A 27573-nucleotide genomic window follows, 5' to 3' on the forward strand; every position below is an offset into this window, starting at 1 on the left:
AGTGAGCCACCCCACCCCTCTGTTTTTTCTTAGTAGGCTACACACGACAGCCTCTCAGATAGTGTCTTTGAAAGTTGTATAAAATTCAGTCCGCAACCAGGCTCCAAATATTTTTGGTATTTTGGTTTCTTCTCTGGCATTCTTTTGTATATGTAGATTAATCTAGAATGTTCAATAACATTCTTAGGAATAAGTCAGCCTTTTTAGGTGTTTTTTGGGTAGCTATATAAAGGTGTTCCTGTTATAGAACACGAGGTTTCTTGGTTTTACAGACCACTTCATCTTTACACAGAAGAAAACTGAATCAGAGAATAGTGAGTTAGTCAAGGTATCACAATTAGTAAGTAATAAAAGATTTAAGAAATATATTTCAATCCCAAACCCAGAACTTGTGCTATTTCACCATACCGTTTGATTTTTTGAGAAGATTTCTCTGTATCAACGTCTTCATTAGGTACGTAGACATTCAGGGCACCATAAACTCTTGTCATAAATTTACTTAGTTTTTCTTCTCAGACTTGTTATACAATCGTGTTCTAATAGTGGAAGCATTTGGATAAAATGGCAGATTAGATTACTCTTTCATAGTTTTACATTTAAAACTTCATTAATTAAAAAAACAGTATCTTATTGAAGAACATTTAGAAAATACAGAGACTTGATGAAAGTAACCAAAGGAGAAAGTAGCGAGAGAAGGTCAGAGAGAGAACAAAGGGCCATAGGAAGAATTTTGGTTTTTACTCTTGAGGGAAACAAAGCCATTGCAGGGTTTTGAAGTGACTTGGCTTATGTTTAAAGAGGTCACTCGGAGATAGGAGAATAGATTATAATGGGGGATGAGGCAATGATAGAAGCAGGGAGACTTCTTTGGAGGCTACTGCAATATTGCAGGTGAGAGCTGGTGAAGGCTTGACCAGGATGGTAGCAGTGGGAATGGTGAGAAGTTGGTCAGATTCTGGATATATTTTTAAGACAAAAACAATAAAATGTGCTGATGGAATTAATGGGTGTGGACTGTAAGAGAAAAAGAGGAGTCAAAATGACTGCCTTGGGATGGATTGGCCATCGATTAAGATGGGTAAGTTTCCGACTGAGGAAGGTTTTTGGGGTAATAGGGTCCAGAATTTGATTTTGGACATGTGGAATAAAGAGACATGTGTATGCAGTGAATATGTAATGGAAGTTTGTGTGTGTATGTGTCTGTATGCATTATACATACGAGTCTAGAATTCAGGAGAGAGGTCTGGGCTAGAGATACAATTTTGGGAATTGTCAGCAAGAAGATAGAGTTAATTTTAACTGTGGAACTAAGTGAGGTCCCAAGGGAGTGAAGGTCAGCAGAGCCTATATGTTTGGGGTCTGTATATTCTAATAAGGTGAAATAAAGAAGGAAGAAGTAACCAAATAAAAAATCCAGTGGTAACAATTGTGAGGAGACAAACAGAGTGATGTGTTAGATTCTATCATACAGAATATTAAATAGAGTATTTCTTGGATCTGGGACGGTATCATACAGAATATTAGAGTATTTCTTGGATCTGGGAAGGATGGCCATAGAAATTGGATATTATTTTTTCTCAATATGACTATATCATGCAATCAAAATTTGCTGGAAATAAATATACCATATTATCAGCTATGGCTTCTGTTTTCTTTCTTTTCTCAAATTTTTATTAATATTAATTTTTAGTTAAAAAAATTAAAAAATACTATATATATGAGTAGGAGTAAATTTCCGTGGCAGTTGATTTTTGGAGGCAAAAAAAGTTTAGAGATTTTATTTAAGTTCATATTCACTATAATAAAACAGTGTGATATGACTGTTTAACATCTTAAGCTACCAGAGTATTATTATACTAGAGAATTCGCCACAGAGTTTTTCCAGGTATTTATCAGAATGTTATTTTACCAGAGTTAAATGTATCAATCCAGCCAAGCTGTAAGCCCATTAATTCTGCACAAATCAAACACACAGGAAATAATCTGTTTAGTTTTGGATTCCACATTTTTAAAAAGATGTTGAACATACTAGACTATAATAAATTGAAAAATTATATTCTGTGGAGGCATTTGGGCTTTTTATTTCCAGGAGGAGAGTAGAGAGTATCTGAAGAGCTGCCATAAGGAAGAATGAGATAGATTTTTTAAAGCAACTTTATTGAGGTACAGGTTTAGAACATTTTCATCCCCCCATTAAAATGTCTTCCAACCCATTTACAGTTAATGCCAGTTACACTGTTTTTTTTATTACTACAGGCATAACTATGACTGTTGTGTGGAAATTATAGAGAAGAATGTTTTAATTTTCCCCCCTTCTTTATATGAGGAAGTTGAAGCCAAATGAATAGGGTCCTGGATTATATACTGTGGAGCTCGTAGTGCATGCTGTGGCCAGGCCAAGCTAGGGCTGTACTTGTTTCCAGTCCTTGTGCTTCATGGCTCTGTTTAACCACTGTTTCCTCCTGTTACCCTTCCTGACATGCAACGAAAGCAAAAATTGTCTTTTTGCGGTTTGTTTTATTTCGATTTATTTACTCAGCTAGCCTGTTCTCAATTTATTTCTTAAATATTTTTTTTCTCACTATGCCCTGTTGGAGGAACCCTCACACCCCTCAACTTTCTGTAGTGCAGAGAAACATTCTCCCACCCCTGAACTTTTATTATACTTCCTCCCTTAGTATTTTGTAGATTTTTTTTCCAAATGGAGTTCCCCAGTAGTGTAATCATAATCTGCTTTGTCCAAATACCAGGATGAGGTTTCGGGGAGGGGAAAGGGATAGGGAGAGGGCAAGTGGTTGAAGAATATAAATTAGTAGAGTCAAGAATTAAATTTTAATTAATGTAATACAATATTTATGACACTTAAGAAAAAGGTATTAATGGCTTAATTTTAGAAGATCCAAAATCTGTTCTATGAAAGCTAACCAAGGAATGTTTTGGGCTAGAAGAAATATTTGTCGTGCTAATTTCTTTATTAAGAGGTTGTGATTCCTGTGCAGATTATTTTCTGTGAATGTTTTTATTAATTTTGGCTGTTTAATATCCATCTTCTGGCTCACCACCTTTTAGTTTTTTCAGGCTTATGCTTTTGCAGTCTCCAAGTTGGAATAAAAATAAAAATTGAAAAATGATGTCTCACAAAAGCTTTTTTTCTGAACAGAAGTATATAACCTTCTAAAATTTAAAAAGCCAATATATTTAAAGAAAAAAAGTTATAATTACAAATGAATTCTGATTCCTTGTTCTGAATGACTTTTCATGTCGTTTGAAAACATATAGAATATGCCATGAAAATATAATGTTTTGTGCTACCAAGGTTATTTATATTAAGTTATAAATGCACTATATTCTGTGTTCATTTTCCAGGACACATGTACTAGTCTGACTGTTCTACTAGACTCTCCCCTTCTTAACTTTTAAAATATTTTTTTTCTGTGATATAAAATCATGGCAATTCTTTTATATTTTTAGAGACACGATTTTTATTTTTAGAGACAACCTTTCACCCATGCTGGAGTGCAATGGCAGATCATAGCTCACTCCTGGACTCAAGCATTCTCTTGCCTTGGCCTCTCAAAGTTCTGGGATTATGCAGGCATGAGTCACTGCACCGGCCCATGGCAATTCTTTATTAAAACAGTCGTTACTTAACAAATCTGTTATCCAAATAAAAAGTATTTAAAAAATATAATTTCTTTATTTTGTTAATAGAGATGCACTTAATATGTTGCAGACATTCTAAACTAAAAATAGTTTGTAATCACAATATGTATAAAATGTTACTGATTAGAATCCTTACAATTAGATTTTCTAAAAACTAAGACTTTTTATTCTTTTTTTATGATTTGATTTTATATGCAGATAACAGCTGTTGTGATAATTCTGGAGTCTAGTATTCAGATTTCCATTTAATATTATAGTTCATGCTTATAAAATAAATTACTTTCATGTAGACCATCAAATCTAATATTTTAATATATTACTTAAAATAATGATGATCTGTCTTCCAAGTATCTAAAAGCTTCAGTGAATAAGTGTTAAGTCTAAAGGTAATTAGTACACTCAGCAAAGACTTACTTTGAAAACTTTTTTCCCAATATTTATTATGTATCACATTTGGAAAAGAAATAAATATACAAAATAAATAGTTTTTACTTCTTAATATTTAATTTAAATATTCATGAGTTATAACCTTGTATAGTTACACTTAATGTGTTTGCCATCAAAGTTGGGAGTGAAGGTGAGATATAACTGATGTGCATTTTATTTTATAGACATGGTTTATATAGTGCAATTAAAATGTAGGATAATTTTTAAATTGGTACTTTAGTTGATACAAACTAAGGAAAGGTTTACTGATAATGGTACTGATTTATTTTTAACTGCAGAATTTCTTTGAAACTGTGGTTGGAGACTTGATACGTTCTGTAACGTGTTGCTATACTTAATTTGCCTTTGAACATTATATTATTATTTGAACTTGATAATTTACAAATGTGTATATACATTTCACAAAATAGTTATAAAATTATCAAAGTCTAAAATGAACGAAAGTGACTAGATTCCTCCTCTATGTGCATATTTTAAATTTGCAACAAGTGGTAAAGGGCTTCCAACTTGGTAGAGGAGGATATATCAATTGTAGTGGTTTTTAGCTTCCCTTGGTAGGCAGTAGAATCATATGGGCCCATAGCTGCAATGATATGATTCAGGGGACATGCTCTGGGGCCTGGTCATTTGAGTTATTCCAGTTTTCAGATGTACAACATAAATAAATAATGAGAAACAAAATTGAAATGCTGCATGTGGTAGTTAAAACAAAATATGAAAAATCCCCACTTTTCCATAATGATTGGAAAGTTCGACAGAATATGTAGCTGAATAATATAAATAACTGACACATACGTTATATTCTGAATATAGAATACTAGTTTTTTCTGTAATTTATTAATCATGTTAATCTTTCCTTTTAATAGCAATAACCAGGTATTATTATGTTCTGTTTTGTAATTTTTAAAAATATTAAGGTTGTTTATATACTGGCAAATACATATTGTTGGCAGAGGTGAATATTAATAGAGAAAATGAATGTAAATTAATATAGTGTATGGGGAAGACTGCTTATAAGACTAAATTATTTTAGTGTTCATATCACATCAACTAAAAAGAAACCAGTTGAGAAGATTTTAAAATATTGAATACATATAAAACAAAAATCAGTAAAGAGGAACTGAAAAATATGTTTTTAGACACATATTTCGGATAAGATTTGGTATTTGAGAGGAATACAAGAATTGGGAGAGAGGATGACAGGTAAGGGCTGAAAAGAAACTACCTGTTGGGTGCTATGCTTACTTCTTGGGTGACAAATTCATTCATACTCCAAATTGCAGCATTATGCAATATACTTTTGTAACAAACCTGCACATGTACTCCCTGATTCTAAAATAAAAGTTGGAAAAAAATTAACTCTGAATGTCCTAACAGATAAGGAAAGGATACATTTTGGAGTGAGATTTATTATTGCATGGTAAAAGTAACCACAGAGAGTATATGGAAAGACCTCCCCACTCTTCACTAAACATGTGAACTACAGGTTAATGGTTAGATGCTTTACATTATAGAAGAACCTACATATAATCTGAGTAGAGTATTTATTTTTTATAGAGACTATAGATCTTTATGGTCTCTTCTGGAATGAGATAATGATAAAATATGCCCCTCCTCCCAGAATATTTGAGAATATAATTAAGAATTACAATTTTCTTGAAAAATATGAGAAAAATTTTCTCATATTTACTTTGGATTAAATTTGCTGCTCTTTTTCAAGTTCTAGAAATGGCAGCTTATATGATTCATTTTAGATCTTTGCTCTTTTCTAATATATGTATTCAGTGCTATGAATTTCCTTTTAAGCACTGCTTGTACTATATCCCACAAATTTTGCTAAATTTTACATTTTATTTTTATTAGTTCAAAATATCTTTAAATTTTTATTGACCTATGTGTTACTTAGAAGTGTGTTGTTTATAAATCTCCCAAGTATTTTGGAAATTTCCAGCTGTTTGCCTGTTATTGATATCTAGTTTAATTCCACTGTGGTCTGAGAGAAGACGTTGCATGGCTTCTGTTCTTTTGAATTTGATAAGGCATGTTTTATGGCCCAGAATGTGGTCTGTCTTGGTGAGTGAATGCTCTATGTGAGCTTGAAAAGAGTGTATATTCTGTTGTTGTTGGATGAATTAAAATAAAACTAGTTGCTATTATTATTTTGGACAAATTATTCAACTAAGAATAAGAAAAATAAGAGATTTTTATTTTATCCTCACTTGTTCCTTTCCCAACACTCTTTCTTAACATAGATATGAGTATCTGACCTATATCATTTCTCTTCTCTCAGAACTTTTAACATTTCTTACAAGGCAGGCCTACCAACAACAAATTACTTCAATATTTATCTAATAGAATTTATTTATTTTTCACTTTTAAAGAATAATTTTTGCACCATACAGTGTCCTTGATATAGTTTTTGAAGCATATATTTTATCTCGAATTGTTAATGGAACTAGGCATTCAATTAATTTTGTAGAGCTTACTGTATTAGTCTGTTTTCATGCTGCTGATAAAGACACACTCAACACTGGGTAATTTATAAAGAAAAAGAGGTTTAGTGGACTCACAGTTCCATGTGGCTGGGGAGGCCTCAGCATCATGACAGAAGGTGGAAGGCATATCTTACATGGCGGCAGACAAGAGAGAATGAGAACCAAGTGAAAGGGGTTTCCCCTTATAAATTCTAGGTCAGTGAGTTTTTTTCTCTTAACACTTCAAATATTTCACTCCACTATCTTCTGCCTGCATGGTTTCTGATAAGTCAAATGTCGTTATTATCTGTGATCCTTTATAAGTAAGATTTTTTAAAAATTCTTTGGCTTTTTCCAAGATTTTTTTTTTACCTTTGATTTTCTGAAGTTTGTATATTAAATATCTACGTGTGAGGTTGTTTTTTTTTTATTTTCTTACATTTATCCTACATGATGTTCTCTGTTTCTTGAATCTGTGGCTTAGTGTCCGATGTTAGAGTAAATTGTCATTCATTATTGTTTTAAATACTGCTTTTATTCCTTTCTATTTTTCCTTTTTTGGCATTTTTATTACACGTATGTTACACATTTAGAAGTCCCACACTTCTGGAATATTATGCTTTTTTTTCAGTCTTTTTTTTTCTCTTTGGTTTTTAGTTTTGAATGTTTTTGTTGACATATCCTCAAAGTCAGAGATTCTTTTATCAGTCACGTCCCGTCTACTAATGAGCCCTTCAAAGGTATTCTTCATTTCTGTTATAATGTTTTTGGTCTCTACCATTTCTTTTTTATTCTTTCTTAGAATATCTATCTCTCTACCTACATTATCCATCTGTTCTTTTATGTTGCCTACTTTTTCTATTAGAGCCATTAGCATATTAATCCTAGTTGTTTTCAATTCCCAGTCTGATATTTCCAACATCCCTGACATCTGTGTGTCTGTTCCTGATGAGTTTCTATACTGCCTGTCTGTTGCTCCAATTTTGTGGTCAGCAGTTTACCCTATGACCTTACTTTGTGTAGCTAAGAAGAATTGTTGATTTTTAGTTTGTTCAGCTTTCTAATGTGTTGTTAGGATGGAGTGACTACTCCAAGCTCCTTACATGCCATACTGGAAACTGCAGGTCCCTTGATACACTTTTTGAAGCATATATTTTATCTTGAATTGTTAATGGAACTAGGCATTCAATTAATTTTGTAGTGCTTACTGTATTAGTCTGTTTTCATGCTGCTGATAAAGACACACTCAACACCGGGTAATTTATAAAGAAAAAGAGGCTCAGTGGACTCACAGTTCCATGTGGCTGGGGAGGCCTCAGAATCGTGGTAGAAGGTGGAAGTCACATCTTACATGGCAGCAGACAAGAGAGAATGAGAACAAAGAAAAAAGGGTTTCCCCTTATAAAACCATCAGCTCTCATGAGACTTATTCACTACCACAAGAACGGTATGGAGAAAACTACCACCATCATTCAATTATCTCCTACTGGGTCTCTCCCACAGCAAGTGGAAATTATGGGAGCTACAATTAAGATGAGATTTGGGTGGGGACACAGCCCAACCATATCATTAAGTGCCAAACACTGTTCTAAACCCTTTAGGTTGACTCATTTCGTCCTCATAACAATTCTATGGGCTGTTATTATTATCTTCTTTTAACAGATAAGGAAACTGAGGCACAGGATACATAATTTACCTGAGATCACCAATCTCAGAACAACTTACATTTCATTTCCTTTTTCTGTACTTAGTTTATAGGGTGCTTGAAAAATAAAATGAACTTGTCGTAACCAGTAGAATGTGGCTGAGGAGACGCTTCAGTTGAACCTAAGCCTTAGGAAGTTTGGACAGGTTCTGCTTTTATGCTTTGGGAGCCCTTAAGCATGTAGAAAGTCTGGCTACCCTATTTCAGACACACATGGATAGATGACCTGGAGAGGACAGGTCAACATAGAGAGGTCCTGAGACAGTATGGAAAGAAAGACTGGTTCATCTCAGCATTCCAGCTGAACCTAACCTTCCAGCAGTTCACTGGAGGAGTGAACTAACTGATGCTTCAGCCACTGTCAGTTGGAGAACTGCTTACTTCAACTGAGTTAACACACAGAATCTTCAGAGTAACAAAATGATGGTTATTTTAAGCCAATAAATTTTGGAGTGATTTGTTACACTACATAAATAATTGAAAAATAAACCTTTTTTGTTGTTTTGCAAGCGATTATTGGCTGTGGAGAATTAAAAATAAAGGAATTTACAATAGATTTCTACCGAAATGGGAGAGACTTTGTCATTTGTACTTAGAAGTCTTTTAAAGGTTCCTTCCCCATAGTTTGCTATTTCTCTGAGGAAAGGAAAAGACAGACATGTGTATGAAAGAGACATTTACTGAAACCTGACTCAGTTCTAGTTCAGGTCCTATGGAAAAATTTGAAAAACTACCTAACCATAAAACAAGTTTTCTGTTCACAGGGTACATATAATTTAGTGGAAAACAGGGCCATTAAATAATAACATATATAAATATGTAATCACTAAATTGGGGATGTGGGGATAGAATCAGAGTCTAAATAATGACTAGACAATAATTTGCCAAAGAAGGTTACACTGAGAGAGAAGTGTGACATCCTAAGATAGCAGGTTAGCACATTTCATTAACTAAGAAGCCAGGGTTCTTAATAGTTTGGATTTTTAAAATTTTTGCTTTAAGTTCAGGGATAGATGTACAGGTTTGATACATAGGTAAACTTGTTTCAGGGTAGTTTGTTGTACAATTGATTTAGTCACCCAGGTGTTAAGCCTAGTGCCCATTAGTTATTTTTCTTAATCCTCTCCCTCCTCCCACTCTCCTCCCTCTAGTAGGCCCCAGTGTGTTGTTCCCCTTTATGTGTCCCATGTGTTTTCATAATTTATCTTCCACATATAAGGGAGAAAATGCAGCATTTGGTTTTCTATCCCTGCATTTTTTGGCTAAGGATAATATCCTCCAGCTTTATCCATGTTCCTGTAAAGGACATGATCTCATTCTTTTTATGGTTGTATAGTATTCCATGGTGTAAATGTACCACATTTTCTTTATCCGGTCTACCATTTATGGGCATTTAGGTTGATTCCATGTGTTTGCTATTGTGAATAGTGGTGCAGTGAACGTACGTATATGTGTCTTTATAATAGAACAATTTTTATTGCTTTAGGTATATACCCAGTAATGGGATTGCTGGGTCAAATGTTCTTTCTGTTTTTAGGTCTTTGGGAAATTGCCACACTGTCTTCCACAATGGTTGAACTAATTTACACTCCCACCAACAATGTATAAGCATTCCTTTTTCTCCACAACATCACCAGCATCTGTTATTTTTTGACTTTTTTTGTTGTTTTTAAATTTTTATTTCAATAGTTGTTGGGGTACAGGTGCTATTTTGTTACATGGATAGGTTCTTTAGTGATGATTTCTGAGATTTGAGTGTACCTGTCACCCAAGCAGTGTGCACTGTACCCAGTATGTAGTCTTCTATACCTCGTGACCCTCCCAACCTTCACCCTTGAGTCCTCAAAGTACATTATATCATTCTTAGGCCTTTGCATCCTCACAGCTTAGCTCACACTTATATGTGAGAACTTATGATATTTGGTTTTCCATTCCTGAGTTACTTCACTTTGAATAGTAGCCTTCTGGGCTCCATCCAAGTTGCTGCAGAAGACATTGTTTTGTTCCTTTTTGTGGCTGAGTGGTATTCCATGGTGTGTGTGTGTGTGTATAAACATATACCCATATATATATATCTATATATCTCTCTCACATTTTTTTAATCCACTAATTAGTTGATGGGTACTTAGGTTTGTACCATATCTTTGCAATTGTGAGTTGTGCTGCTATAAACATGTATGTTCATGTGTCTTTTTTATATAATGAATTCTTTTCCTTTGGATAGATACCCAGTAGTGGGATTTTTGGATCAAATGGTAGTTCTACCTTTAGTTCCTTAAGGAATTTCCATACTGTTTTCCATAGTGGTTATACTAGTTTACATTCCCACCAGCAGTATTCCCTTTTCACCACATCCACGACAGCATCTGTTGTTTTTTGACTTTTTAATTATGGCCATTCTTGCAGGAGTAAGGTTTTAATTTACATTTCCCTGATGATTAGTGGGTTTTTTTTTTGCTTATAATAGTCATTGATTAAAGCTAAAAAGTAGGCAGTTGAACAAAATGGAGGAAAAGACACTGCATTAAGTAACATCAAAAAGATCTCAAATTTGAATTTAATATATCCTTAATTACACTAGTAGTTAATTCTTACAATTTTTTTTCTAATAGACATCTTTTTGATTGAAACTGGAAAGTAAACTGTTGTACAAAATGGAAAAAAAAGGCATTGAATTATGTAATATCCTGAGCATTATCCCAAATTTGGATTTGTGTGAACCAATATTTCATTTCTTCCTCAAACTCTATGTCTTATTTACAAGAAGTTTTCAAGTGAGGCAAGAGTGCCAATCATACCAATTCCCTTATTATATATTACAAATTTTATGTAGAAAAATATTTGAACATATTTAAGAATTTTGGTGGGAGGGGACAATGTTATTTTATCAGGTTCATTACAACAGTATTTGTTAATGTCACAAAGCTACTAACAAGGTTATTCATCTAATAGCTAAAATTTGAATGTCTCACACAAGTGTAGAACCTCTCATTTTGGAAAATTCTCTAATATATCTGAGATCAGTAAGGAAAATAGAAAAAACTCCACTTTGGAATAATACCATTAGTAGTTCATTGGCATGTTCAAATGGCATATAGATAGCATTAATGCAGAAGGTTTAAAATAAACAATTATTCCTGGTGGATGAATCTATAGACATTACTAACTATATTTGATTAATAGCACTGTTGAGAATCCCTGAAAATAAATGCCAGGAAGAAGATAATATCTTCATAAAGAAATTTCAAAATAGACTGTTAAGAGATGGAATAATCAATGTGAGAAATAAGTCCTTTGAAATAAAAATATTTATATATATTTATATAGCTATATATTAAATATAATTATATATATAATTTTGTGTACATGTATATAATTTGTGTACTAATGCCATGATTAACAGTATAAAGCCACCTTTAGCATTATGTGAAGAAATGAGATCTCTGAGGTTCCATGTTGATCGGTGTTGGTTTTTCAAGGACTTTTTTTTTTTTTTTTTTTTTGAGACGTAGTCTTGCTCTGTCGCCCAGGCTGGAGTGCAACCTCCTGGGTTCACGCCATTCTCCTGCCTCAGCCTCCCGAGTAGCTGGGACCACAGGCGCCCGCCACCACGTCCGGCTAATTTTTTGTATTTTTAGTAGAGACGGGGTTTCACTGTATTAGCCAGGATGGTCTTGATCTCGTGACCTAGTAATCCGCCCGCCTCAGCCTCCCAAAGTGCTGAGATTACAGGCGTGAGCCACTGCGCCCAGCCCTTTCAAGGACTTTTTATGCATTTGTGAGCTAAAAAAGAAATGAAAATTAAGAAAATGAAAAGGCAAGCCACAGAAGGGGAAAAAAAACTTTGGAAAACACATATTTGACAAAGGATTGGTATCTGAAGTAATACAAAGTACTCAAACTCAACAATAACACAATACCACAATCAAAATATAATGGACAAAAGATCTGAACAGATAACTCACCAAGGAAGATATACATGTGGCTAATAAGCCACATGTATGAAAGATGCTCAACATCATATATCATTAGGGAATTGCAAATTAAAGCAATGAGATACCATTATTCACCTATTAATATGACCAAAATCAAAACATTGACAACATTATGTACTGGTGAGGTTGTGGAGCAATAAAATCTCTCATTAATTGCTGGTGGGAGTCCAAATGGTACAACCACATTGGAAGACAGTAGCAGTTTTTTACAAAATGAAATATATTATATGATTCAGCAAACGAACTCCTTGGTATTTATCCAAGTAAGTTGAAAACATATCCACACAAAAACCTGCACATAAATTTTTATAGCACTTTTATTCATAATTGTGTAAAGTTGGAAACAGCCAAGACATTTTCAATAGGTGAATGGATAAATAAACCAAACCATAGTGCATCCATGCGATGGAATGTTATTCAGTACTTTAAAAAATGAGTTATTTTTCTAAAGACTTGGAGGAACCTTAAATTTAAGCTTTCTTTAAATGAGGAAAGACTTATATCTTTTCTATTTTGGAAGTCCAAATGATGTGTATATTATCCTACATCCCAGCACCAATAGAGCTTCATGAGTTTAATTTGTAAAGATTTATTTATATCTGTGTATTCCATATCTGACTCTATATTTTTAAGACTGGTTTACTTGTAGTTGAGGCTAATCTTTCGTAAGGTGTTCGTCGATCATCTGTTAACATTATTCCTCTGCCCTTAGCCCAGAAATTCTGATACAGTAGATATGAGATGGGGCCCATGAATCTGCCTTCTAGTTAATTCATTGACACTTAGAGCTGGAGGATTCTAGTTTTAGGCCTTGGTTATGATATATAAAGTAACCAGTGTCTTGAAAGAGTACAAGAGTGTATCTGGATTTTCACATTTATTCTCATTTGAATCACACTGATTTAGTTTATCTGCACATCGTAGAAATCGATTCTTCCATTGGGGAATGTTGATCTTAAAACATACTTCCAAATAGACCACTTCAGCTCATACATTCTCTTCTCACCTATCACTGACTACCTTTTATGAAAGCTGAAATTACTCTTAATAAGTGAAAATTCACATATATGAGAAATACTGTGTAAAATTATATTAAAAACCATTTGTCCAAATATTTTAGATAAATTTAAGTAGTCAAAATTTAAAGCTATTAGAATTCTGAGCCTAATTTCCTAATTGAATTGAATGTAAATATTGTGACAACAAATTTTCTCTTTAAGACACAAATATTGTTGATAACATTTGAAGGCCTGTATAGCACCTTTATTTTATCTGGCTGCATTGTTCAGCCTCTTTCACAAAGATTATCACTCTCCTGATTTGTTTATTATTCAGTGTATTTCTTTAACAGTATATTTTAACAAAAATTATCATACGAGTTATATAAAGTATGGTTTCATTTGTTTGTTGTTAGTTGTCTCGTCTAGAAGGGATGATTTTATCTCAGTTTCTTCACTGAATTTTTCAAATATTCTATGAAAATGGAAGTTTGTCTTCCTCTTGCTAATTAGTTCGTTCACTGGTGAGGGCAGTGATAACATTCTGATTGGCTGTTATTGAAATGTTAGATATTTAAGTTATTTTGGGATAGAAAGTTCTATAAGAATGAGTTTTTTTAAATTGTAACTTTAATAACACCTTTTACTTGCACTATCTCTTGGCAAAATTTTGTTTGTTTTCAGGTAAATTTTTGAAAGTGGAAAAAAAAAATCAAAGCACTTTCTTATCTTTCCTAGATGTTTCATGGAACAATCACAGAAGAGCTAACCAGTCATGAAGAATGGAGTCACTATAATGAAAACATAAGAGAAGGTCAAAAAGATTTTGTTTTTGTGAAGTTCAATGGCCTTCATTTAAAGTCTATGGAAAATTTGCAGTCTTGCATCTCTCTTAGAGTATGCATCTTCTCAAACAATTTTATTACAGATATTCATCCACTTCAAAGTTGTATAAAATTAATCAAACTTGATCTCCATGGAAATCAGGTAAGCAATAGCCATCTCAGATATTTGCATATAAATGAAATTTCAGTCTTATAATAAGTACTTATGTTACCTATCCACAGTATTTCTTCAACATGGTCTTTTGTCTAAAATATAAACAAAAATTTAACAATAAATTAAAAGCATGTAAGATGTATATAAATATGGACACTTTGATGTAAATGAAAATACATAAATAGTGTGTAATCTGGTATGTTTCACTACTTAAATCTATAGCCTGGATTAAGAATGCCTCATGATTCCTTAATTTTCCTTAGGTAAGGAAAGTATTTTAGAAAGGTTTAAAGAGTCAACCTATTACAAAGAAATTTTCTTTGAACAAAAAAGTATGGTTATGCATTTTACTACGTGAATAATAATAAATTATCTCAGATACCCAGTGTATTATGGTTTTCAACTGGCCATCATTGGATAATTATAAATACTCTGTTTGCTTATTAATTAGAAACTTGCTATTTGGGGAATATTGAATTTTATATGTGTAATATTTTACCATTTTCTGTGCTATTCGAAAAAAGTAATTTTGGAATTTAAAAGATTTTTAATAATATTTCAGATAAAGAGTCTACCAAATACCAAATTTTGGAATGGATTGAAGAACCTAAAACTACTCTATCTTCATGACAATGGGTTTGCAAAGTTAAAGAATATATGTGTATTATCTGCCTGTCCAACCCTCATTGCCCTCACTATGTTTGATTGTCCAGTAAGCCTTAAAAAAGGATATAGACATGTTCTTGTTAACAGTATATGGCCTCTCAAAGCGCTGGATCATCATGTGATTTCTGATGAAGAAATAATTCAGAACTGGCATCTTCCTGAAAGATTCAAAGCATGTAACCATCGACTTTTCTTTAATTTCTGCCCAGCTTTGAGAAAGGTAAGTGGCTTCTTTAGGGTTTCATTTTAATTAAATGTATAAAAGGAAAATTTTAGCTTCTGAGTTCTATATCTAAATTATATAAACTTTTTAATATTTTTGCATCATTTATATAAAATAATGTAAACCAATGAATATATTTGTAATGTCTTTCTATCTGAAACTTTATAAAAGTTTGCATGCCAACTACATTAAACAAAGCCTGAAATGACCAAATTGTAGAGAAACAAATTTTTGTTTTTTAAATTGAAAGTAAATCTCTAATTTATTCAGAATTTGGTATATGAAAGACTCCATTGAGAAATACTTAATGTTTTTTAAGAGCGTTAAAGGATGACTTAGATTATTATTAGAAGATAAAATATTTAATTCTTACACAATTGATTTGGTTATTTGACAAGATAAAACCATCATTATCTGTTGATTTATAAAATGTTAGAAGAAGTGATTGTGAAAAGTTGATACCAAGTTAACGGATACAGACTAATTAAGTGGATTTACAAAAACATAAGGAAACGTTCTTTATAACACATGAATAAATATTAGAACAAATCATTTAAGAGTTAAAAAGGGGCTTAAATTAGGTACAAGATATAGTAACAATAAGTTGCAGGAAATGTTTATAATATGTTCTAAAGATATGTGAAGTCACATATATGTGTGTAGAAATTTTGAGGAAGAATAGAACATAATTTTGAACAGTGAGTATATCTAAAAGAATATATAAACATTGAACAGTGATTATGCGTGGAAAAACAAAATTACAAAGTTGGAAGAATTTTATTACTGCATATAATTTTTTTAATTAGGGACATATTAGTGATTTTGTAATAGTTTTAAAAATTTAGGATTTTGGTAATAATTTTGTACTAATAGTTAAAAATATAAAAAACAAGGTAGTATTTAAGTCTGATATCTTAACCTGGGCCCTAAATAAAGAATTTCACTTAGGTACTTCAGTTGCGTAGTATGGCATAATGAAAGGTGGCAACATGCATGACCCTTTTAAGGATAATCGAAGTGACTGAGATTCATTTAAGGAAGTAATGGAAAGTTGGGCAGTGAGCATTGAGAAAGAACTTGGATGACCTACTAAAGAGCTTAGACTTGATGAATATAATGAAGATTAATTGAAATTATTTGAGTAGGAAAATTAGGGTAGGTCCCTCATAGTAAGTGCTCTATGAATAAATGGTATTGACAAGGTTTTTAAAAGGTGATCAACCCAACATTTTGCTAGCAGATTAGTGGAGGATAGAAGCCAAATGAGGGCAAGGGGATCAATTACTGTAGGTTCAAAATGATGTGATTAGGATTGATATAGGCAGATACCAGTAATAAAGAAGAAAGAACACAGTGTAGAGGACAGACACATATTCAGTGAATGCCATTGTGGTAGGCGCTTTATACATTTTATTTCTTCATTCTTTCACCAAGTATATACTGAGTACCTAATATATGAAAAGGACTGTCTGGGACTTGGAGATTCAGTGGTAAATAATACTGACAAAATTCTTGTCCTCATTAAGTCCAAGGGAAAGGCACAGAGAATAGACAAATCTGGAAACAAAAATAAAACAAAACAACCATAAAATGTCAGCTAGTGTTAGTTGCTAAAGAAAAGAAAGTAAGGCATTAACACAGACTGAAAGGGGTAGAGATTTGGGCTACATTAGCTAGGGTGGATGGGGAAGGCCTTTTTGAAAAATATTTATTCCTCATTGTTTCCTTGGATGTGGAAAAGTGTTAGTTTTATTTTACAGGAGAAAATGAAGCATAGTGAGGTTTAGGAACTTACCCAATATTGGACAGAAAATGAGTCATGAGCTGGGATTTCAACAAGTCTGCAGTCAACATTGCATCACAAATGACAGTGCAGAGATTTGAGTGTACTTTTGACACTGAGTGTGGAAAGAGGAGAAGAATAAGTGTGGAAATACTCCTCTACTATTTTGAAGCTGGATAACTGGGACAGAAAAGAACTTATTTAACAGAAATGGCAGCACTTAAAGACTTTTGGTAAAAAGATAAGTTTGGTCATACTTCTTTGAGGCAGGATATTAAAGAAGAAATAATAACTAGACATTGGAAATGAAAAACAAAAATTCAGAAATAGTGTTCTGGACTTGATTGTAAATTCAGGAGTATTTGCTTGGGGTCATAGTTAAAGCCTAGTTCTCTCAGGTAAATACAGGGATCAATAAAGGCTGAAAACTAAGGACACAACCTTGGGGCACTGTCTCATTTTGTGGGTAGAAAGCAGTGTAACCAATGAAGATAAAGGATAATTGATCTCAGCAGGTAATAGTAAAAAAAAAGTTAAATAGAAAAGAAAAAAAAACATATTGGAAGAATTTTTTATGGTAAAGAGGATGTCACATCTTTAGAATTTCAATAGCTTGCAGTTGTTGGACATGAAATTGCGGTGGGTTATATATAATTGCCAAGTATAGAACCTTTACTGAGAATATTTTGGACAGAAGAAAAATAAAGCTTTAACTATAGGAAATAGAATTTATGAAAGATTTATTAAAGTGAAGTGATACTTGCCTCACTTTAACTTACCAAATATATAACTTACCATATTTATAAACTGAGGATAAATGAGTTTTGATTAGAAAGAGAAAGAGACTGAAAATGTCATAAATGAGGAAATAATTGGAGAAAATCATTGTGAAGAAGTATGAATGGACGGTAACACAAATGGAGTAAGACTTAAAGAGATATAGGCATACCAAATGCTGACATGATTTTTATGAGTTGTGAAGATTTAAAGAAATCTGTTTGAATAACAATTTTTGAGGCCACCTATAAATTTGTGTTCATTACTTCCACTAAGCAAAGTTCTTTTGATTATTCTTTGATCATTGAAATGTTTTGTATTTTATTTAATTTACAGCAACAAAAATAACTCTTGAGAAGGAATAAATATGAACCTATGGAGATAATTGTTTAGTAATGTTTGAAATATATGTTTTAGAACATTGCACTTATTAATGAGTATAAGAATATTATGAAAACAGAAAAATAATGAGCCTTGTAAGAGTTCACACAATTATTTTATGTAATTGGTATTCTACATTCAAGGAGAGCTTGAATATAGAAATTAAAGAAGCATATGCTCATTTGAAAAGAGACAAATCTAATAGTGTAATTAAAGCTTGTGCCTTATAACACAATAAAAATATCCAGAAGGATTTTATCCTTAATTGTGACATAAAATGATTTCTAACCTTTATTTTTTGAGTCAGAAAAAAACAAGGAAGCATGGGTTCTTCTTTGCTATACGAAATCAAAGTAACTTTACAAATTTGAAGTGCTTAGTTATCTAAAATCATATCATAGAAGGATATATATTTATATTTTGATTGTTGTATGTATGTAACTTTTTAAAGATCAGAGTGATATGGGCAAGAAACCAGTGCTATCAGCCAGTATTGCATTTTGTTTACATGTAATAGAAATCCATCTAAACAAGGATTTTATTTTCATCATGTTACAGAAAGTTAGGATATAGGAAGTCCTTCCTTGTAGTTGCTCAAGGAAATCATGAAGGACCAAGTTTATTCTAGCTTCCTGCTCTGCCACCTTTAGCAAGTGGACAGTCCCCCTACCTCTCATAGGCAATGAACTTCACATCCAAGAATGTGCTTAGGGCAGAAAAAAGGGATTGATGAGAACAAAAATCACATGCCAGTGAAGTCCGTTCATTTTATATTAGGAAATAATAGCTCCTGCAAATGTCTTACTTGATAGACTTCTACCACTGGAACTGCCTCACATGACTACCACTAGGTAGAATGGAATCTGGTTTGATGAGTATTTTTAAGTGGACACATTTACTTCCTAAACAAAACCAATATTCTATTAATAAAAAAGAAGGAAGATTCTTGTAAGGCAACTAATATTTCTGTCACACAGAGAAAAACAAATTGATAATGCAGTACAAGGTTGATATTTTAAGGTAGAGATTTTTAGCTTGAGCATTTAGCATCCATTTGTTCTTTTAATGTAAATGTCAAACAAAATATAAAAATCATATGTATAATTACCAAAAACTATTTAAAAGTAAATTTATAATTCACTCAATAGAGTAATATAGATTAAATAATTTTTGTAAAATTTAACGTGTTTTTGCTTTCAAAAAATACAAAAGATAAAAAAGAATATACAGTTAAACAGTCTATATGAAAAAACCATAAAAGTGTCAAAAGTAAGATTATGGCTTATGAAAATTACATATTTACATTTATGGATGTTACCTGAATGTAAATGTAAGTAAATTGTAAGTGTATTATAAATGAATGTAAAAACTGAAATAAAGTTGTTTATTGGCAAGATTGATTCCAAAAACCAAAGTAATGGTGAACAGATCAACATAAAATGCTAAGCAAATACATATTAAGTAGAACAAAGCAAATACTTAACATTAGTTTCAAACAATGTAGAATTCAGTATATAAAGCATTAAATGGCTTAGATAGGAACTCTTTCATTGATATAAAAAGTAACTGCCACAATAATGATATTTTAGTTCTGACCATTAATGTGCACAATAGTATTATGCAAAAACATATACCATAAATACTTTGATAAATATAAGAATAAATCGATAGAAAATATTATAGTGGAAGGAAAACATAACATTTTTATGTCAACAAATTATGTGTGGAAAAATAAGCACATAGGGCTTCCATTTCTAGGAAGATAGAGTAGATATTCCTCTAGCTAAGTACAATTAAATATCCTGGACATTATATAGTAGTAATTACTATGTATTATATAATTAAATTGTACGATCTGTAATAAACATATTAATTCCCTAAAACATTAAAATATATGTTCCTTAAAACATATAATGTAAAACATATAATTCCTTAAGATATTATATGTAATAAACATATTAATATCTTAAAAATTATACACAAAACATCAAGAGACTAAAAAGGTAAAGAGAAGAGGCAGACTGGATAGAACAGTTGAAACGCAAGGAATGACACAGTGGTAAGTTCTTCATTTTCCTGGTTTGTTTTTCTTCTTCTTTATTAGTCAGGGTTCCCCAGAGGGACAGAACTAATAGGATAGATAGATAGATAGATAGATAGATAGATAGATAGATAGATAGATAAAGAGGAGTTTATTAAGTATTAACTTACATGATCACAAGGTCCCACAATAGTCTGTCTGCAAGCTTGAGGAGCAAGGAGATCCAGTCTGGGTCTCAAAACTGAAGAACTTGGAGTCCAATGTTTGAGGGCAGGAAGCATCCAGCACAGGAGAAAGATGTAGGCTGGGAGGCTAGGCCAGTCATTTCCCAAGTGCCAGCCTACATAATTGGCATAGACATACTTAGCAGCTGAAAGAACCCCTACACCTTCATATATCCAAAACCTGAAGCTGAGAAAGTTCAGCAACACAGAAGGGACAAAAGGTGCAAACAAAAAAATACATATTAAAAAACGTAACAGAAGCCTGCTCTCTCTATCTAAATGAACAGGAAAGGATCAACATAGCAAGACTGATAACTTTTAGAAAATAACCACTCTACTGCAGTCAAAGTACAGAAAAATCTGTGGTCTCACATTCGCCCATGCAGCAAAGTCTGGGTGGGGAGTTTAGACCTCTACCTTTTTGAGACTCAAGTGAAGCAACCCAACACCCTGTAGGCTGATGTCAAAGGAGGCCAAGTAAGGAACCAGGGATTTCATTTCTGTTGGCCAGTTATAAGCCCTTACTAACCCATTGTAGTACAACATTCCTGCCCCTCCCTGCTGAGGTGGTGTCAGACTCCTCTGACACTAATGGAGATCAAGACTTTTACCATTGCTGGGTGATAACAAGGCTACCCCTAAAGCTGTGCCAATTAATACCACACAGGAGCTATAACCCCTACAAGATAAACAACAGAAAAAAATACTGAAAAATGAACATAGCTTCAGGTGTCCATGGAATTATAATAAAAGATATAACTTTCATGTCATCAGAGTCTCGAGAAAACAGAGTGCAGCACTGAAAAGGTGCTTGATTAAGAAATAATGGCTAAAAACTTCCCAAATGTTGCAATAGACATAAATCTGCAGATTTAAGAAGCTGAGAAAACCCCAAATCAGCCCAAAGAAATCCAATGCCAAAAAATATCTTAACTAAACTTCTTAAAACTGAAGGCAAAGAAAAAAATCTGGAAAACGAAGAAGAAAGACAACACTTTACCTATAGGTGAAAAACAATGAGAGTGACAAAATTTTGCACCAAAAACCGTAAAGAATATAAGCAAGTTGCAAAATATTTTTCAAGCTCAGAAAGAAAATAACACTATCAAATCATAATTCTATGACAATGAAAATACTCCTCAGGAATGAAGAAGGAATTAATATATACTCAGATAGAGGAAAACTAAGAGACTCTATTACTAGCATACCTCCCCTAAAATAATAGCTAAAGGAAGCTCTCTACATAGAAAGAAAATGATAAAAGAAGGCTGTGGAATATCAGGAAGGAAGAAAGAACATGGTAAGCAAAAAATATGGGTAAACGAAATACACTTTCTTTCTCTTGAGTATTATAAATACTGTGTAAGCAAAAATTATAACACTGTCTCAGGTTGTTCTAAATATATATAGAATGTATACTTAAGAATTATAAACAGGAGTGTAAAGGGATGTTAAGAGGGATAAGGTTTCCATACTTCACCTGATTTGGTAAATTGGTGACATTACATGGTTGTGACATTAATTGACTGTGGTATGTTAAAGCATCTACTAAGAAAGCTGTACAAAGAGATACACAAAAACAATATATAGAGAGGAGTGTGATGTCAGCAAGATGGAAGAATAGGAGATTCTCAGTTCTAGCCCTCCCTCAGAAGCACCCATTTAGTAACTATTCATGGATAATAATGCCTTTGTGAGAATTCCAGAACCCAGGGGAGAGGTTACAGCACCCAGTAGAGTGCAAAATCTGGGGAAGAATGTTAAAAGGATAAAAGGAACAATTTTACTTTACTTTTGTCACCCTTTCCCCAAGCTAGCAGAGCATCACAGTGAGAAGGATCTTTTTGGCCTCCCATTTATCCAGTGGGGGAAGGAGAGTCTGAGATGAGTGTTCATTTTCCTCAGCATTTCAGGGTGTTGCCTGAGAGGTGCACTTCTATCTTGCCTCAGTCAGAATATGGGAGAATTAGCACAGCTAAATCATCATGGGACAACTAGGAACAACAACAACAAAAAAAAGGGGGAGGGTAGAGCTGTTAGTGGTGGGCAAACAGAGATTGGCAGTAGCCCCATAGCCCCTACCATTGGCCTTGACTGACTGTAGACCTGTCATCATCTTCACCTAACAACATCTTCTTCCATTTGGCCCCAGCAGACCAGCTGGCCTCACCTGACCTTGGACCCCATCGGCCTCATCTGACTTTAGAGCCAGTAGACACTGGTCAGCAGGCTTCACCAGCCATAGACACCAGTCAGAGCCCCAGAATCCCCGGGTGCACTGACTGGTGAAGACCTTTAATTCCTAAAGCCAGCCTATGAAGATGAGAAGATTGTTTTAGATGTAACTGCTTCTTAAAATGCACAAGCACCAACATAAGTATATAAGGACAATGAAGAATAAGGGAAACATTCTACCATCAAAGGAAACTAATAAAGCTCTCTCTAGCAACCAAACCTAAAGAAATGGAAATCTGCAAACTGCCTCACAAAGAATTCAAAATAATATTCTTAAAGAATCTTAGTGAACTACAAAAGAACATTGACAAATAACTAAATGAAATCAGAAAAACAATACATAAAAAAATGGGATGTTAAAGAAATAGAAACTATTAACCAACAAGAAATAGAAAACATTAACCAAAATGAAGTTGTAGGCTGGGTGCAGTGACTCATGCCTGTAATCCCAGCACTTTCAGAGGCCAAGGCAGGTGGATCACCCAAGGTCAGAAGTTCAAGGCCAGCCTGGTTAACATGGTAAAACTCTGTCTCTACTAAAAATACAAAAAAAAAAAAAAAAAAAAAAAAAAAAAGGCCAGGCATGATGGCAGGTGCCTGTAATCTCAGCTGCTTGGGAGGCTGAGGCAGGAGAATTGCTTGAACCTGGGAGGCAGAGGTTACAGTGAGCTGAGATCGCACCATTGCAGTGCAGCCTGGGCAACAAGAGTGAAACTCCTGTCAAAAACAGGAAGGAAGGAAGAGGGGAAGGGCGGAAGGGGGATTGTAGAGTTCAGTGTTATAATGAATTAACTGAAAAATTCAATAGAGAGTTTCAACAGTAGACTCAGTCAAGCAGAAGAAAGAATTAGTGAAATTAAAGACAGGTCATTTGAAAGTGTCCAGTCAGAGAGATGAAAAGAAAAGAAAAAAAAAGTGTGAAGAAACTCTATGGGACTGATGAGACACCATCAAGTAAAACAATATAACGCATTATGGATATCTTACAAAGTTAACAGAGACAGACAGAGAGAAAAGAGGGAAGAAAGTGTATAAAATAATGACTGAACACGTCACAAATCTGGAGAAAGAAATGGGTACCAATTCTTAGGAAGCCCAAAAATCTGCACGTAGATAGAAATTAAAGAAATTTACATCAAGATACATCAGAAACCTTGTGGGCTGGAAGAAAATGAGATGGTATATTCAGAACACCATATAAACAACAATAAAAAACCCAAAACGTGACAACCAAAAATACTATGCCTAGCAAAATGCTTATTCAAAAAATAAAAGAGAGATAAAGACATTTACAGATAAACAAAAATTGAAGGAGTTCATCACCACTAGGCCTACCTTACAAGAAGTGCTGAAGGAAGTTTTTTGAATTGAAACAAAATTTATTTTATTATTATTATTTTGTATTATTGTTTGAATTGAAACAAAATATTAAGTCTAAACAAAATTTGTTACTGAATATACAATATGAAAAGTATGATATCAGTGACAAAATATGGGAGGGGACAGTAAAAGTGCAGAAATGTACATGTGTTTGACAATAATTTATAGCAGCTTAAAATAGACTTTATTAAGAGGTTTGATACAAACCTCATGATAACAAAGAAAAAAACCTATGGTAGATACACGAAAGATAAAATAGCATCAAAGCATAGCAGTATAAAAATTATCAAGCCACAAAGAAAGACTACAAGAGAAGAAGAACAAGAGAACTACAAAACAAAACAATAAAATGGTAATCATTAGCCTTACTATTAATAATTATTTTAAGTGTAAATGGATTAAACTCACCAGTTAAAAGATAAGGAGGGAGTGAATGGATTTTTTTTTTTTTTTTTTTTTTTTTTGAGATGGACTCTCACTCTGTCGCCCAGTCTGGAGTGCAGTGGCGTGATCTCGGCTCACTGCAAGCTCCACCTCCTGGGTTCATGCCATTCTCCTGCCTCAGCCTCCCAAGTAGCTGGAACTATAGGTGCCCGCTACCACGCCCAGCTAATTTTTTGTATTTTTAGTAGAGACGGCCAGGATGCTGGCCAGGATGGTCTCAATCTCTTGACCTCGTGATCCACCTGCCTCGGCCTCCCAAAGTGCTGGGATTACAGGCGTGAGCCACCGTGCCTGGCCTGAATGGATTTTTAAAAAACCGAGACCCAACTATATGCTGTCTGCAAGAGATTTTCCTTGGATTTAAATCCTCACATATTGGTGAAGGGAAAGAAATGGAAAAACATATTTCTTGCTAATCATAACCAAAGGATACCAGGAGTGTCTACATTTATTAAAAAAGTAGGCTTTAATTAAAAAACTTACAAAAGACAAAGGAGGTCATCAAATAATGATAAAAGGGTTAATCCAACAAGAAGCTATAACAAATATAAATATATTTGCACTCAACATTAAATTATGTAATATATGAAGCAACATTAGCAGTTATTAGGAGAAAACAGAAACACAATAATACAAAACTTCAATACCCCACTTTCAACAATTGATAGATCATCCAGAAAGTAAATTTATAGGGAACAGCAGACTTGAATAACACTGGGGGCCAAATATACCTAACAGACATGTACACAGAATCCAGCAGTAATATAATATACATTCCTTTCAAGCACACACAGAACCTTCTTTAGAATAAATGACATAGTCACATATAAGTATTAAGAAATTTAAAATGATTGAATTTATTCCAAGAATATTTTCTAAGCACAATGGAATAAAACTAGATATCATTAACAAAAGGAAATTGGGAAAATTCACAAATGCAAGGAAATTAAACAACTATTGAGTCAAAAGAGAAATCAAAAGAAATTATAAAACACTGATACAAGTGAAAATGAACTTACTAAAATTTGTGAAAACACAACCTACCAAAACTTATAGGATAAAGTAAAAGCAGTATGATAAGGGAGGTTTATAGTGAAATCTATTTTAAAAAAGAAAAAATGATCTCAACCAACTGTACACCTGAAGGAACTAGAAAAATTAACAAACTAAACCTAAAATTGGCAGAAATAAAGAAATAAAGATCAGGGCAAAAATAAATGAAATATGGAATAGCAAAGAAATTCAACAGAATTCAGTTGGCTTTTTAAAAAGACAAACAAGATAGACAAACTCAGCAATAATAACACAGAAAAAAAGAAGACTTAAACTCAGAAATGAAAGAAGAGACATTACAATTAATGCCACAGATATAAAAAAGATTTTGAGACTCATTTAAAACATACTCCAACAAAGTGGACAACTTAGAAGAAATAATAAATAAATTCCCAGAAACATACAACCTCCCAAGAATAAATCAAGAAAAAATAGAATGCTTGAACATACCTATAACAAATAAGGAGGTTGATTATGTAATCAAATTCCTCTCTAATGAGAAAAGTCCAGGGTCAGATGGCTTTACATATGAATTTCAAAGCATTAATACCAATTATTTTTAAATTCTGCCCCCCAAAAAGAAGAGCGAACACTTCTAAACTCATGTTATAAGTCCAGCGTTACACTGCTACCAAAGCCAGGCAAAAACTATACGAGAAAACTACAGGTCAATATCTGTGATGAACATGGATACAGCAATTTTCACCAAGGTATTAAGAAACTGAATCCAACAGTACATTGAAAGGATCACACACTGTGACTGAGAGAGATTTGTCTCTGGGAGCCATGGATGGTTCAACCTATGCAAATCAATCAATGTGATGCACCACATTAACAGAATGAATAATAAAAATCACACAATTATCTCCATAGATGCAGAAAAACATTTGACAAAAATTCAACACCTTTTATGATTAAAAAAGCTCTCAACAATTATGTATGGAAAGAGTTTCCCTTAATGCAATATAAGGACTATATATAAAAAGCCCACAGTTAACATCATACTCAACAGTGAAAAACTTTTAAGTTTTTTTTCCTAAGATATGGAACAAGGTAACGATGCCTCTATTCAACATAGTATTGGAAGTCCAAGCCAAAGCAATGGGACTAAACAAATAAATAAATGCCATGAAAGTTAGGATGGAAGAAGTAAAATTATCTCTACTTGCAGGTGGCATGGTCTTATATGTTGAAAACCTTAAAACATGCTACAAGAATACTGTTAGAATTAATAAACGAATTTAGTAAAGTTACACATAACTCAGTTACATTTTTATACATTAATAATAAAAAATCTGAAAAGGAAAATAAGAAAGCAATCCCATTTAAAATAGCACCAGAAAGAATAAAATACATGGGAATAAACCTATCCAAGGAGGTGAAAACTTGTACACTGAAAACTATAAAACACTAATGGAAAAACTAAAGTAGACATAAATAAGTTGGAAGGTATCCTGGGTTCATGGACTAAAAAATTAGTATTGTTAAAATGTCTATCCCACCCAAAGCAATGCAGATTTGATCAATTCCTATCAAAATACCTAAGTAATTTTTTACAGAAATGGAAAAAAATCCTAAAATTAATATGGCACCACAAAAGATCCTGAATAGCCAAAACAATCTTAAGCAAAACAAACACAAAAACCAAATAAAGCTGGAGGCATCACACTTACTGGTTTCAAAATACGTTACAAATCTATAGTAATTAAAACAGTGTAGTACTGGCATACAAGTAGACATATAGAACAATAGAATGGAATACAGAACCTAGAAATAAACCCATGGATATATGTTCAACTAATTTTCAGCAAGGGTGCCAAGAATACACAGCAGAGAAAAGATATTCTCTTCAATAGATGATGTTGAGAAAACTGGATATCCACATCAAAAAGAATGAAATTGGACCTTTGTCTTACACTATACTCAAAAAGAATTAAAATCTTAAAGGTAAGATCTGAATCTATAAAACTTCTAGAAGGAAACGGGAAAACCTTGACATCGGTCTTGGCAATGGTTTCTCCAATATCCCACTAAAAACACAATCAACAAAAGCAAAAACAGTCCATTAAGACTACATCAAACTAA

At 33.1% G+C, this 27573-nt stretch overlaps 1 protein-coding gene across 2 annotated transcripts in view; it reads left to right on the forward strand.

Annotated features, from left to right (window-relative positions):
• Positions 1-27573, forward strand: part of LRRIQ3 (leucine rich repeats and IQ motif containing 3) — a 172471-nt gene that overhangs the window by 536 nt on the left and 144362 nt on the right. For both annotated transcript variants that reach the window (XM_513491.7, XM_063800379.1), the window contains exons 2-3: positions 14021-14269; positions 14844-15167. In XM_513491.7, the coding sequence (XP_513491.2) occupies positions 14021-14269; positions 14844-15167 (573 nt within the window). The remainder of the gene's footprint in view (positions 1-14020; positions 14270-14843; positions 15168-27573) is intronic.

The sequence above is a fragment of the Pan troglodytes genome, chromosome 1, assembly GCF_028858775.2.
Source record: "Pan troglodytes isolate AG18354 chromosome 1, NHGRI_mPanTro3-v2.0_pri, whole genome shotgun sequence".
Taxonomy (NCBI): Eukaryota; Metazoa; Chordata; class Mammalia; order Primates; family Hominidae; genus Pan; species Pan troglodytes.